The sequence below is a fragment of the Eptatretus burgeri genome, chromosome 4 (genome assembly GCF_056783735.1).
Source record: "Eptatretus burgeri isolate ZD-2024b chromosome 4, Ebu_testis_v1, whole genome shotgun sequence".
Taxonomy (NCBI): domain Eukaryota; kingdom Metazoa; phylum Chordata; class Myxini; order Myxiniformes; family Myxinidae; genus Eptatretus; species Eptatretus burgeri.
Genome location: NC_140964.1, coordinates 24,857,140 through 24,871,968, shown reverse-complemented (window position 1 = coordinate 24,871,968; position 14,829 = coordinate 24,857,140). Strand labels below are relative to the sequence as shown.

The following is a 14,829-nucleotide window of genomic DNA, read 5'->3' as shown; positions in this document are numbered from 1 at the left end:
TTATGCACTCGCTGCACCAAAGGGCAGGGTAACTTGTTATCTAATTCCTTGTTCCAACACTCTGGGGTACAGGACACACAGGCTGCCCATAACATCTCCCTCTCACTTTTCCATCCACTAATAAGGAACATGAGTGTGGAATTGCTCATTAGTTGAAGTGAACGGTCAACTTTGCCACCTTTCCAATAAATTTCTGGAAGCAGGCATGATGCAGTTCCCAAGAGACTGCTGATGTAATTTTAAAGATCTGAAAATAAAAGAAAAAGCAAAGCTCAATTCATCTTCATCACAGATCTGATTTCGAGTTGATATGGTACAACGTGTCCTAGCGATTGATATGAAAGTAAACGGTCTCCCATCTTTGTCCTTTCTTTCATGTGCAACAATATCCTGATCCTGCACAGACAAGTACAAACTCCTCCACGAGAGAATTTCCATCATGAAAATAACATGAATCGCAACAGGCAAACACAAGAAGAAAGGAATGTGGACAATGACAAACTCTGACTGACAAATCGGGTTTGGTTTTTGTTTTTGAAGTGCAACACACAACTACTGTATGTGACAAATAAAATAAAAATGTGTTATTTCATCTTAACGATGAATATGATGCTTCGTCCTTGTTCCTATGCAGCACAAGTGTGCGAGGTAGCATCGTTGGCTGAGAGCGCAGCAATGCTGCTGATGCCATGCCTGCTGCTGATTCGTGCAGGAACTTGGTATTTGTTTATAGTACCAGCGATAGCCCGTTGAACGTCCATCCGAGGTACGGCACACACATTGATGAATCACCCTGACTGTGAAACATTGGGATGACAGCTTATGGCTGGGTCGGGATTCAAACCCACACTCCATAGGTTCGAGGAGAGTGTGCGTACCTCGAGGCCATCGTGTCAGCACAATATGACGCTCTCAGCAGATTTGTATAAAAAATAGAAACAGTGGTTTTACATTAAAATTAAGTAAATATATAATGACCTTTTTGATGTTCCCATTCGCACACTACTCCCATCATAATGCTATGCCGCCATGTTCAAATCCCATACGATCTGTTGATATACGTCTGACATTTCCTTATGCCTTTGTTATTCTTGTGAAAGTCCAGTGATACCTCTTAATGCCCTTCATGCACAAGCTACTAACATGATAATGGTGTCTTATCTGATGACCTGCAATCGGTGTACGTTTCACTCACTAATTGCCACGAATGGTTCACATATTGGTTGAAACGTTTTCTAAATGAAACCAAACGCAACGTGTCAACAATTGCTTTACACCCATAAACTAAAGCTATCGATATACTAATAGTTATATATTACTTCAGTGTCAGCAACACCATCCCATTAAGTATTTAACTCTCTATATATTTATATATATTTAATTACCCACAGCTATTAAGTGGTCATGATCACTCACGACCCAACAACACACACTGCCTTTTAAAATTTATAGATGGGAGCGAATGAAACGTGACGATTGTACTCGTATTTCGAAGCAAATATAAATCCAAAGTCAACGTGTAATTAAAGCCACAACATTTAATCACGTGACCCAAAATCTATCTCGTGCAACCGAAAGTGTCCTCCCATCCCTTATCCCTCCTGTTGGACACACACACGGCAAACCTAACCCTCGCCACCAACTTGGAATATCTTATTCCGCCTCCGCTCCATTGTACACGCTTCCCTTCCCATATTAAATCTGCGCTTGTTTATGTTTCAAGCCCAAAGCTTACGGCCTTTGGCAGGGCCGCTGGAGCCATGGCCGAGGGGGAAGGGGACGGGAAGGAGCCCCACTGGAAAACATTTCCCTCGCGTGAAGACTTCAGCAGCCCTCGTGTCTGTGATCTCAAAAACGCCAGCACTTGACTTTTTGCCTGGCTCTGTGCCAATCCCATTTCTGGTACCATTCATCTCGAACCATGGCAAGCCCCGAGCCAACGATTTTACCAATGGCAGGCTTAAGAGTGATTTTTTTTTTTAAACAAACAATCCACCATACTTCTTTTTTTTTTAATTCCAATTTATAACGACTAAAGTACACATTAAAAACTAGAAGAGCACTCGGTAGAGCGCATACCTCCGCCATGCAATGCCTGATCCACGAGAACATACCGGGCCCAATACATTTTTGAAATGTCATGCTATATATCGTTTTCGGCCAAATCGCTCAGTGGTGAAGAAACACTTACAATACTCCAGTAGTCAGATCCGGATCCGGAACTTTACTAAAATCTAAATCAGTTCGTCCTTGTCACACACCGAACCTGTCCACAAAATTTCATCCAAATCTGTCTACAACTTTTTGAGATATCCTTCTCACAGACAGACAGCGGTGACAACACGACCTCCGTGCACCCTTGGTGGTGGAGGTAATGAGTCGGATTCAAGAGTAAAGAGCAGATGAACTAATTAAAACATTGATAAACATCCCCACGAAAGAGCTATTGCCGCAACGGGCTCTGCAATCTATCTGAAACGATACGTACTTTGTCTGTCACAATGAAAAAACAAAACAACCCATTGTCAGTATTTACAGGCAAACAAACTAAAATAATGTCACATGAGTAATTTAACCAAAAATCAGCAACATTAATTACAAGGAAAATCGAAGGAAATCTAACACAGTGTGGAGGCCGTTCAGCCCATCGAGCCTGCGCCAACACCATACTAATTCATCCACACAAGATCCAAGGAATAATATGCAAATGTTTTTTTTTTCTTTAATCTATTTATTTAAAGTTTTTGTATATATTTTATTATTCCTATATTTTTCTTCTTCCCCTCAGGGTAGGGGGCATAGGCTTGGTTAAAAACACGTCAACCACACAACCCCCCTCGACAAGACCCCAACCAACAGCACTCCGAATACAATCACCCATCAATGCTTAAACCACAGAAAAGTCCGAGTACAACCTAAAACCCTATTTGCTTTACCTCTAGCTGACTGGCACCTTGCTGCTTGCTTACCTCCCATATCTATTACCACCCCCAGATCCTTCTCCTCTGTGACACGCTCCAAAATTACCCCTTGCATCCTGTAATCTCTATTTTGATTGTTCCTTCCCATCCCAAAACACGTGACACTTGCTCAGGTTAAATTCCATCTGCCAGTTTTTGCCCAATCGATACAAGTATCAATACTTTCCTGAATCTGATCACCATCCCCTCTGCTATCCACCTCACCTCCAAGCTTTGTGCCATCTGCAAATTTGGACAGCTTACTCTTTACCCCATTATCCAAATCGTTGATGTAAATACTGAATAGTAATGGTCCGAGTACTGATCCTTGAGGTACCCCGCTACTTCCATCCTCCCAGCAAGACATCCTTCCACTCACAGCCACTCTTTACTTCCTACCACTAAGCCAGTTTGCAATCCAATTAGCTACCTGACCAGTCACTCCACAAGCCCTCACTTTGGCTAACAACCTCCAATGTGGTACCTTATCAAATGCCTTCTTAAAGTCTACATATACCATGTCCACTGCCTTTCCCTCATCAACCCAATCAGACACTGCTTCATAGAACTCTAAAAGATTTGTTAGACAGGAACTACCTTTGGTAAACCCAAAGTGACTACCTTTAATTAGTTTGTATTTATTTAAATGGTTCCTCATCTGGTCCCTAATTAATGTCTCCAACACCTTCCCCACAATAGAAGTCAAACTAAGAGGTTTCTAGTTTCCCAATTCTTCTCTGGATCCTTTCTTAAATAATGGTGTTACATTTGCTACTCTCCAATCCTCCGGTACCTGTCCTGACTCCAGGGAACTATTGAAAACATCCATTAACGTCTCGCTTACCTGCTCAGCAACCTCCATCAATACTCTCGGGTGCATATAATCTGGACCCGGAGCCTTATCTTCTCTTAGATTACCTAGCTGTTCCTTTACTTCCTCCACTCCAACATGGATCTTCTGTAAAAGCCCTTCCTCACCTCCTGGATAGATACTCTTGGGTATTGGCAATTCTCCTTTCTGTTCTTGTATAAAAGTTGAAGAAAAATACCTGTTTAATAAGCCTGCCATCTCACTTTAATCACGAACCACTCTCCCGGTGCTATTCCTCAATGGGTCCACACTGGTCCTAACCTCTTCTTTTCCCCTAATATACTTTAAAATGCCTTGTTAATATGTTTAAGATTCTTAGCCATGTCCTTCTCATCCTCTCTTTTGGCTTGTCGAGTTATTTTCTTAACTTGCCTCTGTTTACTCTGAGAGTGATATAAATCTACCTCCGGTCCTGGTATTTTAAACCTAATAAATGCCTTCTGCTTCTCCTTAATAGCATTCCTTATATCACTACTCAACCACCCTGGTCTCGTTCTGTTTCTAATTTACACCTCTTGGAATGTACTTACTCTGCACTCTACACATTTGGTCCTTGAAGGTTTCCCATTTCTCTGATGCTTATTGTCATGTTGTTAGCTTCTCCCAATCTACATTACAATACCAATATTCTATAACACACAAGCTATACCAATAAATATCAGTGTGTGTGTGTGTGTGTGTGTGTGTGTGTGTGTGTGTGTGTGTGTGTGTGTCACCTCCATAACTCCAAAATCATGAAACCCAGCAGCCTCAAACTTTGCATGCACACAAAGAAAACTCCAAGGAAGTCAGGTCAGGTATGGGAGCATGTGCCAGAACAGCGCGTCGCTGCGTCCACTTTCCGCCGGTACTCCAGGGGCCTCCGTCTGGCCATCCCCCAGGCAGATGCCAGGCCCATCCCCATCTCCTTGAGATGATGGTCAACCTGCTGCAACCATGAGGCACGTGGTCGGCCCACTGGCCTCCTCCACTCATGAGACTCCCTCGCTGAGAGAATCTGGTGAGCAGGATCAGCGTCAGGAAAACGAGCCACATGTCCATACAGCCGCAGCTGACGCTCACGGACTATGCAGGTAACAAATCTCATCCGAGTCTCTCTCAGCAACCGCTCGTTGGACACAAAATCCGACCAGCGATAGCCAAGGATTCTCCGAAGAGACCTGGTACCAAAGGAATTAAGTCTCCGTCTCAGATCCTTGGTCAAAGTCCAAGTCTCGCACCCATAGAGCAAGACTGGAAGTACCAAGGACCTGAAGACTCGGACTTTCGTCCTCCCGCACAGGTACCGGCAGCGCCACACCCCATGATCCAGTGAATCCATGACTCCCCAGGCCCGACCCAGACATCTATTGACCTCCGGCTCACAACCTGCGGAGACATGAATATCACTGCCAAGGTAAGTGAATCTATCCACGACCTCAACATCCTCACCACAAACAGACACAGACAGGACAGCAGCATCCAAGATGTCACCGAAAGCCTGGATCTTTGTTTTGACCCAAGAAACCCGTAATCCCAACGGCTCCGACTCCTCATTCAGCACCTCGAGGGCCCCCAAGAGGATGTCTAAAGTCTCCGCAAAGATGACTGCATCATCTGCAAAATCAAGGTCCGAGATCTTGACATTGCCAAACGATGCACCGCAACTTGATCTCTCCGACATCCTCCCAAAAATCCAGTCCATACAAGTGCTGAAAAGTGTGGGGGCAAGTACACATCCCTGACGAACTCCAGTAACAACTGGAAATAAGTCAGAGGCGGTACCACCACACTTCACAGCACTCTCAGTACCAGAGTAGAGTTCAGACATCAGATCGATCAGTTTCGGTGGCACCCCACGAAGACCAAGAATCCTCCAGAGGACATCCCGATTCACTGAATCGAACGCTTTACAGAGATCAACATAGGCTGCAAGCAGCCCCTGCCGAAACTCTCGTCTGTGTTCAGTGAGGACACGAAGAGCAAGGATACGGTCAATCGTTGACCTCTTTGGTGTAAAGCCTGACTGCTCTGGACGCTGGTGCTCAAGCAGATGGTGGCGAACCCTATCAAGAATTATCCGAGCAAAGACCTTGCCCGGCACTGAGAGCAGCGTCACCCCTCGGTAGTTGTTGCAGTCTTGGCGATCACCCTTCCCTTTCCAGAGAGGGACAACAAGGCCCCTCTTCCAGTCAGTTGGGATGATGCCTGTGTTCCAGGCAGAGCACAAAACTGCATGCAACGACGCGAGTGCAGCATTTCCACCAGCCTTGAGAAGTTCAGCATGGATGCCACAGATCCCTGGAGCTTTTCCCCGTTTCAACTGGTTCACCGCAGCCCGTGTTTCCACAAGCGATGGTGGACCACAGTTGATTCGAGGGTCAGCAACAGGGATTGTAACACCCTTGACGTCCAACTCGACAGCTGGGGGATCAGCCTGGTACAACCGCTCAAAGTAACCGGCCCAGCGGGCCTTCACTTCAGACTCCTCTGTCAAGAGCCTACCACTCTCTGCTCGAACTGCAGTGCTCCGAGGGATGGGCTTGGATGAACGTAATGCGCGAATTCCCCTGTAAGCGGGACGAGAATCACCTGTCCACAGGTGATGCTCTACCCCCTCACAGATTCCTCGCACATAGGCCTCCTTGTCCACCCTCAGTGCACGTACAGTTTTACGCCTCAGCTCCCTGAACAGCTCAGCTCTGCCATTCAGCCTGGCCCTGCGACTCTGGTCAATGGTATCCAGTGTCCCTTGAGAGACAAAATTCTTCTTTGCCCTGCGGTGAACTCCAAGGCATCCACCGGCAACATCAAGGACGGTGGTCTTGAAGGTGCTCCACAACTCTTCAGGACCCCCAAAGCACCCAGACCCCCAAGTGTCCACTCAGCCTGTTCGCAAACTCCTCAGCTACTCTCTCATCCCTGAGCTTGGCAACATCCAGCCTAGGCTGGGATGGTACCATTCTCCAGGATTTAAGGTGCAGCTTTAGAGTTGCTACAACAAGCCTGTGGTCAGTATTGAGGAACTGAGCACTCCGGTAGACCCTGCAGTTCTGGATCATCCTCCAACGACCGTCAATGAGGACATGGTCAATCTCCTTTGCCACACCGCCAGCGTTGGAATACCAAGTCCAGCGATGAGCTTGTGGGCGCTGAAACCATGAACCAGCCACCCTAAGTCCATGACTTCTTGCAAAGTCAAGGAACTTAGTGCTATTCTGGTTCATAGTTCCTGACCCATGGGGACCAACACACACCTCATAACCATCCCTATCAGTTCCAGTCGATGCATTGAAATCCCCCAAGACTAGAAGTGTATCTCGTCTGGGGCACTGATCAACCACAGACTCGAGTGTGGTGTAGAATGCATCCTTCACGGTAAGATCACTCGCCTCAGTCGGAGCATAAATAGAGACCAGGGAAATGACACCTAAGGAGTGACGAATCCTTAATCTCATAATACGCTCGTTGACCGGTGTTACCTCAATTATCATTGGGGTCAGCTTATTGGACACAGCTACAGCAACTCCTTGGGTATGGTAACCATCAGAGCGACCAGACCAATAGTAGGTGTAACCACCCACCATTATCTCGCCGCAATCCGGTCTCCGAACCTCAGAGAGAGCTGCAATCCCGATGTCCAAACGCTTGAGCTCAGATGATAACAGAGACAGGTGATCATCCTCTCTTAGGGATAGGACATTCCAGGCACCCACCCGAAGGGACCGCGTCAGGTTAACCCAAGGAGACCGCCGTCTGGTGGACGACACCTCAGCACCACTCTTGCACTCCAAGGAAGTGCAAGAGTCAAAATTTGATCTTTGGGTTCATTAAAACACCCGTTTTGAAGATAATTAGCGGCCTTATTTAATTTCTCGCAAATACAACCCGTCGCTTTGCTGATGGTGGTCTTAATGGGAGGGGGGATGGAGAAAGAGAAAGGGAGAGAGTGGGGGGAGGGGAGGCAGAGAGGACGGAGGAAAGGGAGGGGCAGCAAGGAGTGGGTGAAGAAGGGGGAAGCCAGGAAGGGGAGAAGAGCGAGGAAGGGGGTGGAGAGCAACGCCTCACGAAATGTTGCTATACACCACGGGAGGGAGGGTGAGAGAAAGAGGAAAAAAAAGAGAAGAAAAGAGGGGAAAAGAGGGGAAAAGGAGAGAAAAGGAGAGAAAAATAGAGAAAGAGAGAGAAAGAGAGAGAAAGAGAAAGAAAGAGAGAAAAATAGAGATAAATAGAAAAAAGAGAAAAAAAGAAAGAGAGAAAAAAGAGAGAAAAAAAAAGAGACAAAGAGAGAAAAAAAAGAGAAAAAGAGAAAAAAAGAAGAGAACTAGAACGGGCACTCGTAGAGCGCATACCTTCGCCGCAGCCACTAGACCCCCGATATAAATATATCTTTCCTTTATAAATGTGAATTTGTGTGACCCCCTTGACCTTTGACCCCCAACCGCTGCCTTGGGTGACAAAAGTACGACACCATGTGTCATATTACAGGATGGGGAATTTAATTTTGAACATTTTGGAGTTAATTTGCTGTAAATCAAAACAAAATTGACAATTTAATCGCGAAAAAACGATTTTGACCTTTTTGTGACCTTAACCTTAACCTTTGATCCGATCGCTCCCAAAATCTAATCAATTTGTCCTCTCGTGATGCCAAACACATCCACAAAATTTCATGACAATCTGCGAAGTTGTTTTTGTGTAATGTTGTCCACAACGCTTCCCAATCAAAAACTCCATTTTGGTCAAAAATCAAAAACTCCCTTGACCTTTGACTTCCACAGACTAACTAGGGTTGCAAACACTATACCATACGCTATATCAGTGGATCGGGATTTGAATACTGAACATTTTGGACTTAATTTGATGTAAATCGGAACAAAATTGACACTTTAATCGCAAAAAAACGATTTTGACCTTTTTGTGACCTTAACCTTGACCTTTGATCCGATCGCTCCCAAAAACTTCGTCTGGCGTCCTTGAGTAACTGCACATCATCTCTGAAAATTTCATGCAAATCGGTCTAGCAGTTTTTGCGCAATGTTGTCCGCACACATATTTACCAATAAATAAATACACAGGGGTCAATACAATACCTTCGGCAAACGAAGTTTGCGAAGGTAAAAAGAAGAGAAAGAAGTGATAGAGGTAAGGTGAGAGAGAGAGAGAGAGAGAGAGAGAGAGAGAGAGAGAGAGAGAGAGAGAGAGAGAGAGAGAGAGAGAGAGAGAGAGAGAGAGAGAGAGAGAGAGAGAGAGAGAGAGAGAGAGAGAGAGAGAGAGAGAGAGAGAGAGAGAGAGAGAGAGAGAGAGGTGGTGTGGGTGGAGAGTGCTGCATTTTATTTGGAGGAGGAAGTGAGGAGGGGACAGACAGAGTTGGGGAGGGGGGGGGGGAAGGAAAAAAAAAAGGAGATAGGTGAGGGGTGGAGGACTGGAGGTGACGTTTAGCAAAGAGAGTGACATGTTATGCTTAATGACCGAACACAGATTAAAAAAAGAAAAAATCTCGTCAGAATAGCTGGACACACAATGACACAACAGAGTTTGTAATGTTAACCACAGGCACATTTGCAAAAGAAATTGATATGCCAGTTCAGCAAAATGTGTGGGACCATTAACCAAAAGCATGGACTGAAAACATGGAAGTACCACTCATGAACGACCGAATAATCCCATTAAGCATGAACATCGAAAACAAAGCATTGCGACCAGACATCATACTTAGGTACAAAAAAAAGAGAGAAGTAGGTATTGCAAAGTGAGGTGTTGATAGCAGTGATTTTGGACTATACAATGCAGAAATCAAGAAAATGACCAAATACCAAGACCTCAAGAATGAAGTGAAAAGATCCTGGAAGCTGAAGAATACCAAAGTTGTACCAGTGATGGTTGGAGCTGTGGGAATGATGATGAAGAACCTCACAGAGATATTAAAAACCATCACTGGGAATATTAAGACAAACGACCTACAGTTGGAAGCTGTCCGAGGCTCAGTGACGATCCTGAAGAGAGCCCTTGACACAAAACTTTGAGAACAGAAAACTTTACAGCTTGGTCCATAAATCGTGATCCCTTACGAAATAAAGGTCGATACTTTGAACTCGCACTGGGAGGACTCCATTCCACATTCTGAAACCTGCATATATAGATACCAATGAACAACACACACACACACACACACAAACACACACACACACACACACACACACACACACACACACACACACACACACACACACACACACACACACACACACACACACACACTGAGAGGTGGTCAGTGCTCTGACACCCCGAGTGGGTGGTCCGTGCCCCAGCACCCCGAGCGGGTGGTCCGTGCCCAAGCACCCCGAGCGGGTGGTCCGTGCCCAAGCACCCCGAGCGGGTGGTCCGTGCCCAAGCACCCCGAGCGGGTGGTCCGTGCCCAAGCACCCCGAGCGGGTGGTCCGTGCTCAGTCACCAAAATTGCCGATATTCTGCCAAGCGTGTGTGTGTGTGTGTGTGTGTGTGTGTGTGTGTGTGTGTGTGTGTGTGTGTGTGTGTGTGTGTGTGTGTGTGTGTGTGTTATTCATAAAGCACAACATATTCTCTCTTATAACTCCCCTACCCCAATCTATCTATATCTATCCATCTCTCGTCTCTGCTCTCCAGCCTCTCAATTCAGTGCAGCATCGTCCTCCCACACCTCTCTCACTATCCCCTCCCATCCCTGTCTCTGGTTATGTCCGGGCGGTGTTTTTCGCCAGACGCATCCGGGTGGTGTTTTTAGTATGACCGCTAGAAAATGGATTTCAGACATCATTTTGTTTCCTTCTTCACTGTTATTCAATGCAGAATTATTTTGATGAAACAATCTGAATCTTAATCAACGCTCCACCGCACATCTGCCTTCCCTTCCTCTCAATTTACACTGTCTTCCCTTCCCCCTCCCTCCTTTCTCCTACACCTCTTCACTCTCCTCGCTCTCTCTCCCTCTTCCCTCCTCTTTTTCTCTCCCCCACCTTTAGTATTCCCATCAGCGAAGTGACGGATGGTATTCGCTGGTATATACTAAAGTAGCAAAAAAGCTTTTTTTAAAACAAATTTTAAAAATAAACAATTACATTTCCAATTCAAAAGTTGTTATGCTCTGCATAAACCCTTCAAAGAAAACCTAAAACGGGAACATATACCAATTCATTATTGGAAATACAGTACTTTAGAATTAAATAAAATGTTGAAGCAGAAATGGAAAGGTATGAACAGCCATATTTCGATGTTAAAATGTTTCGATAGATAGTTTGGAGAACCTTCATAATGCAGCCTAAAGTTATCAAGCATGCTTTACCAGACAGAGGTCCCTGTATCACCAATGGTCACCCCTCCACCATCCCCACCCAACAGCTTCCCACCCCAAACCCCTGAATTGGTAAAGCAAAGCCAAGATATATTTGCCACCATTTGGCTCCGGCAGCTTTTCAGTTCGAGACCTAAGCACTGGGATCTCAATTTACAGGGACGATAGCCAGACACCCACGCAGCCAAGTGGCATCAACATAGGGTCAGTTGAATAGAAGGAATGCTAAACAATGCGGTACAATACAAATTCTCGTCTCTGTTATTCATCCAGATCCCCAAAGAAACGGTGCATCTGTAGTTTCATTGCCACATATTTCTCGTCAAGGTCAAGGGCAAAGCAGTACATCAGCAGAAAAAAAAATACAAGATATACAGCAATAAATACACCACATTGTAACGTTGCAATACTTGTGGCAAAGCTATTGATGGACATCCGATGCACAGTCAATTGCTGTTCTGTCGTCTGAAAGCCAGTCAGATTTGATCCTGCAGTCAAGCTCAACAGATAAAAACGTTTCAACATATCAACTGTAAAAAAAAAAAAAAAATAACTTATTCTGCACATTTTGATACAACACCCTAGTGGTGAGGGCACTGGACTGGCAGCCCAGAGGTTATGGGTTCAAACCCCAATGAAGGCAGCAGGACATCAATTTTGCGTTTTATGTTTCAGCAACCGAAGCTAATTTCACCCCAAATCCCAAAACTGAAATCCTACAGCCTTCAGTGAGATTTGAACCCACGACCTCTTGGATGACATTGCCATGTTGCTGTCGGAATGTCAATGAAAACCCAGAAAGCTAACTAATGACCTCCTAAGTAAGGAAGTAATCCGTGGGCTCTGCTTGGTCTGGTTTATACCTCCAAACTTTCACCTGACCCTTTAATGCCAGAGGGCAACTTGGGATGGGTTCTAAAAGTGCTGCCTAAAACAAGGCAGAGCCATACACGACCATTGAACAAAAATCTTTTGGAGGTAAGAAACAGCGTGTAAGGAAATCTAGTTCACTGTCACAGCCGATTACAATACATAGGTCAACCACATAAGTTACCAGATAAGGATTAGGCAGAAATAGTGTGAATAAATCGAGATTACCAGACAGAGCATCCTGTGCCTCAAAGAAAGTTCCAAGACCACCCTTAACACAAGACAATCCTCCTTCATCCTTCCTCGATGCTTGCTTCCGTAAGTTGCTGGCACCAACTTTTAAGGTACTGAAGCTGGGATAAAAAAAAAAAACAGAAAAACAAAACAAAACAAAACAGAAGAGAGGCAGAAATAAGAACACCAGCTCAATAGTGAAAGCAAAAACAATGTCAATTTCACGTGTGAGATCAAAGGTGAAGATAGACAGAAACATCGATGACAATATTGCTTCATCTGAAAGTCTGTTTACAATACTGTTGGACCGCGCTATTTGCGGATTCGTTATTCGCAGACCCTGTGCATTCGCAGGTCAAAGTGTGACCTGCTTTGACATTCGCACTTTGCGTATTCATAGTTTTTTTTTTGGTTTTTAAATTGGTTTACACTGCAGGACAGGTATCCTTCCTATATCCACGGAAATCAGCCAACATCACAACATTACATAAAAAAAAAGGTGCAAAAACGGATCCCCCAAACTACAGCCCAATTAGCTTACTGTGCTTCCAATCGGCAGCATGGTCATGGAATCCATCAACGCAGTTGTCATAACATTCTGTTTCTCCAACAGCCTCGTCTCAGATCATCAACTCAGATTCAGACCTGGTCACTCTACCTTGGACATGCTGCTTCTACTCTCCCAACAATGGATGGAGGCCCTCAATATCAGACATGAGATCAGGGCCGCCTCACTGAACATGCAGTATCTCAAGCTTTTGATACTGTCTGGCATCCTGCCCTGTTCTCCAAATTGTCTGCCTATGGAATCCAAGCTCAACTCCATTCCTGGATTGCTGACTTCCTCCCCTCGAGTCATCAATGTGTGGCTCTCAATGGAACCCTTTCATCACCTCTCCCTGTCAAGGCAGCATTCTGGGCCCCAACTTATTCCAAATCTTCATCAATGATCTCACTGACTCTCCTCTTCCTCTCTTTGCTGATGACTCCACTCTCATCCTTCTGACAGACAGGCAGCAGCCTCCTCCCTCTCCTCAGACCTTGATGAAAATCACAAACTGGTCAAACACAATTTTGCTTATGTATCCACATTGTCCACCCTTTTGTATTTTCCCTTACCCCTGCTGTTGTTGTTGTTGTTCTTGTTGTTTTCCCCTTCTCCTGCCGTTCCCTTTGTTACGTTGTGTCCTGATTACCTCCGCCACCGTAAGGTGAAGGAGGTTATGTTTTCACTCCTTTCTGTCTGTTTGTGTGCAGGATATTTCAAGAGGTTGTGGACAGATTTGGACGAAACTTGGTGGACATATTGGATGTGTGACAAGGAAGAATTGTTTCGATTTTGGTGAAGATCCGAATCCGGATCTCAACGAGGTGTAAGATGCAGGCGAGTGAGAGATGCAGGTGGGATGTGCGCTGTCATGTGGTAGGTATCGTGTAGTGCTTATCTCTAAAAATAACTGTTGTTGGAATCAAGTTGCTTCTCCACAACATTGCGAGTGAATAAGGTGTATGTGCTCGAAGATGCAAGAGTATATGAAGTGTGTGAAAAGGCGTGTGAAGGAGTGAGTTCTACCATGGCATGGTCAGTGCCCGTCCGGCTTGGTCCTTTGGGAAGCGCACTGCTTTCCACTTGGTGCCTTTGCATTCTGCTAGGAGTGTCCATCCCGCTTGCCGCTTTCTCGTTCCGCTTGGCACCCGGGAAGCCTGATCAACCTGACGAAGTCTCCCTAAATCAGGATGCAAACTCCCCCAGGAGCTGGACTCAGAACTTAGCCCATCGCTTTGTCCCACTCTGCACCGTACTTGGACTGTTCTCTTCTCCTGGACTATACTGTGCTCGATCTGCCCATTAACTGTCCGCAAACTATTCAGTTTGGGGGTTATATTGTTGCTGGACCGTGTCTCCAAGCACACCCACTTTTCGGTATTCAGCACTGTTGCGCGCTACGATTCAGCCACTGGGATCTGTCCTTGGAGTGCGAGTGTGGGGCACTTTTGGAATGCTTCGCTTGATCCACGATGACTGGAATGCCGGAACGGTGATTATTTGGTCGAAATACTGGTGAGGTGAGGTGGTTTGAGAATGCGATTTAAAAATGAAGCATGAGAATGGCTGTTCAAGCATGGGTGTCAGAAAATTAGGGATTGAGGATGGGTGATTGAAAATGGGTGTTTGAGAATGAGTATTTGAATATGGAGTTGGAGAATGAAGGTTTGAATACAGAGTTGGAAAATTAGGGTTTGGAAATGGAGCTGGAGAATGAGGAAGAGAGCAATGGGGAAGGTTCCAAGTACAATCACAATGCATATCCCTGTCCCTGTTACAAGATGGGACAATCACTATGGAAATATCTAAACTGCAGGGTTATTTTATGTGTTGAATATAACTACCTGGGGTCTTTCTGAAACCGTAACAATAGTTTTATCAGTTCGAAAATGGTAGCTTGACACTGGTGCATTTGGCTGTTCTTGCAGCAAAGCATGACAATGATACACACTTGACAGGACAATAGAGATAATCAGCCAATGAGAAGCTTATGATTAATCAGCCAATCATAGCAGGTCTTGTTAGATAGTCCAGGCAA

General features: G+C 45.2%; 1 protein-coding gene across 2 annotated transcripts in view; it reads right to left on the bottom strand.

Moving 5' to 3' along the window:
- EXOC2 (exocyst complex component 2) overlaps nt 1-14,829 on the bottom strand; it is a 174,388-nt gene that overhangs the window by 118,383 nt on the left and 41,176 nt on the right. For both annotated transcript variants that reach the window (XM_085877168.1, XM_085877169.1), the window contains exon 6: nt 12,239-12,363. In XM_085877168.1, the coding sequence (XP_085733294.1) occupies nt 12,239-12,363 (125 nt within the window). The remainder of the gene's footprint in view (nt 1-12,238; nt 12,364-14,829) is intronic.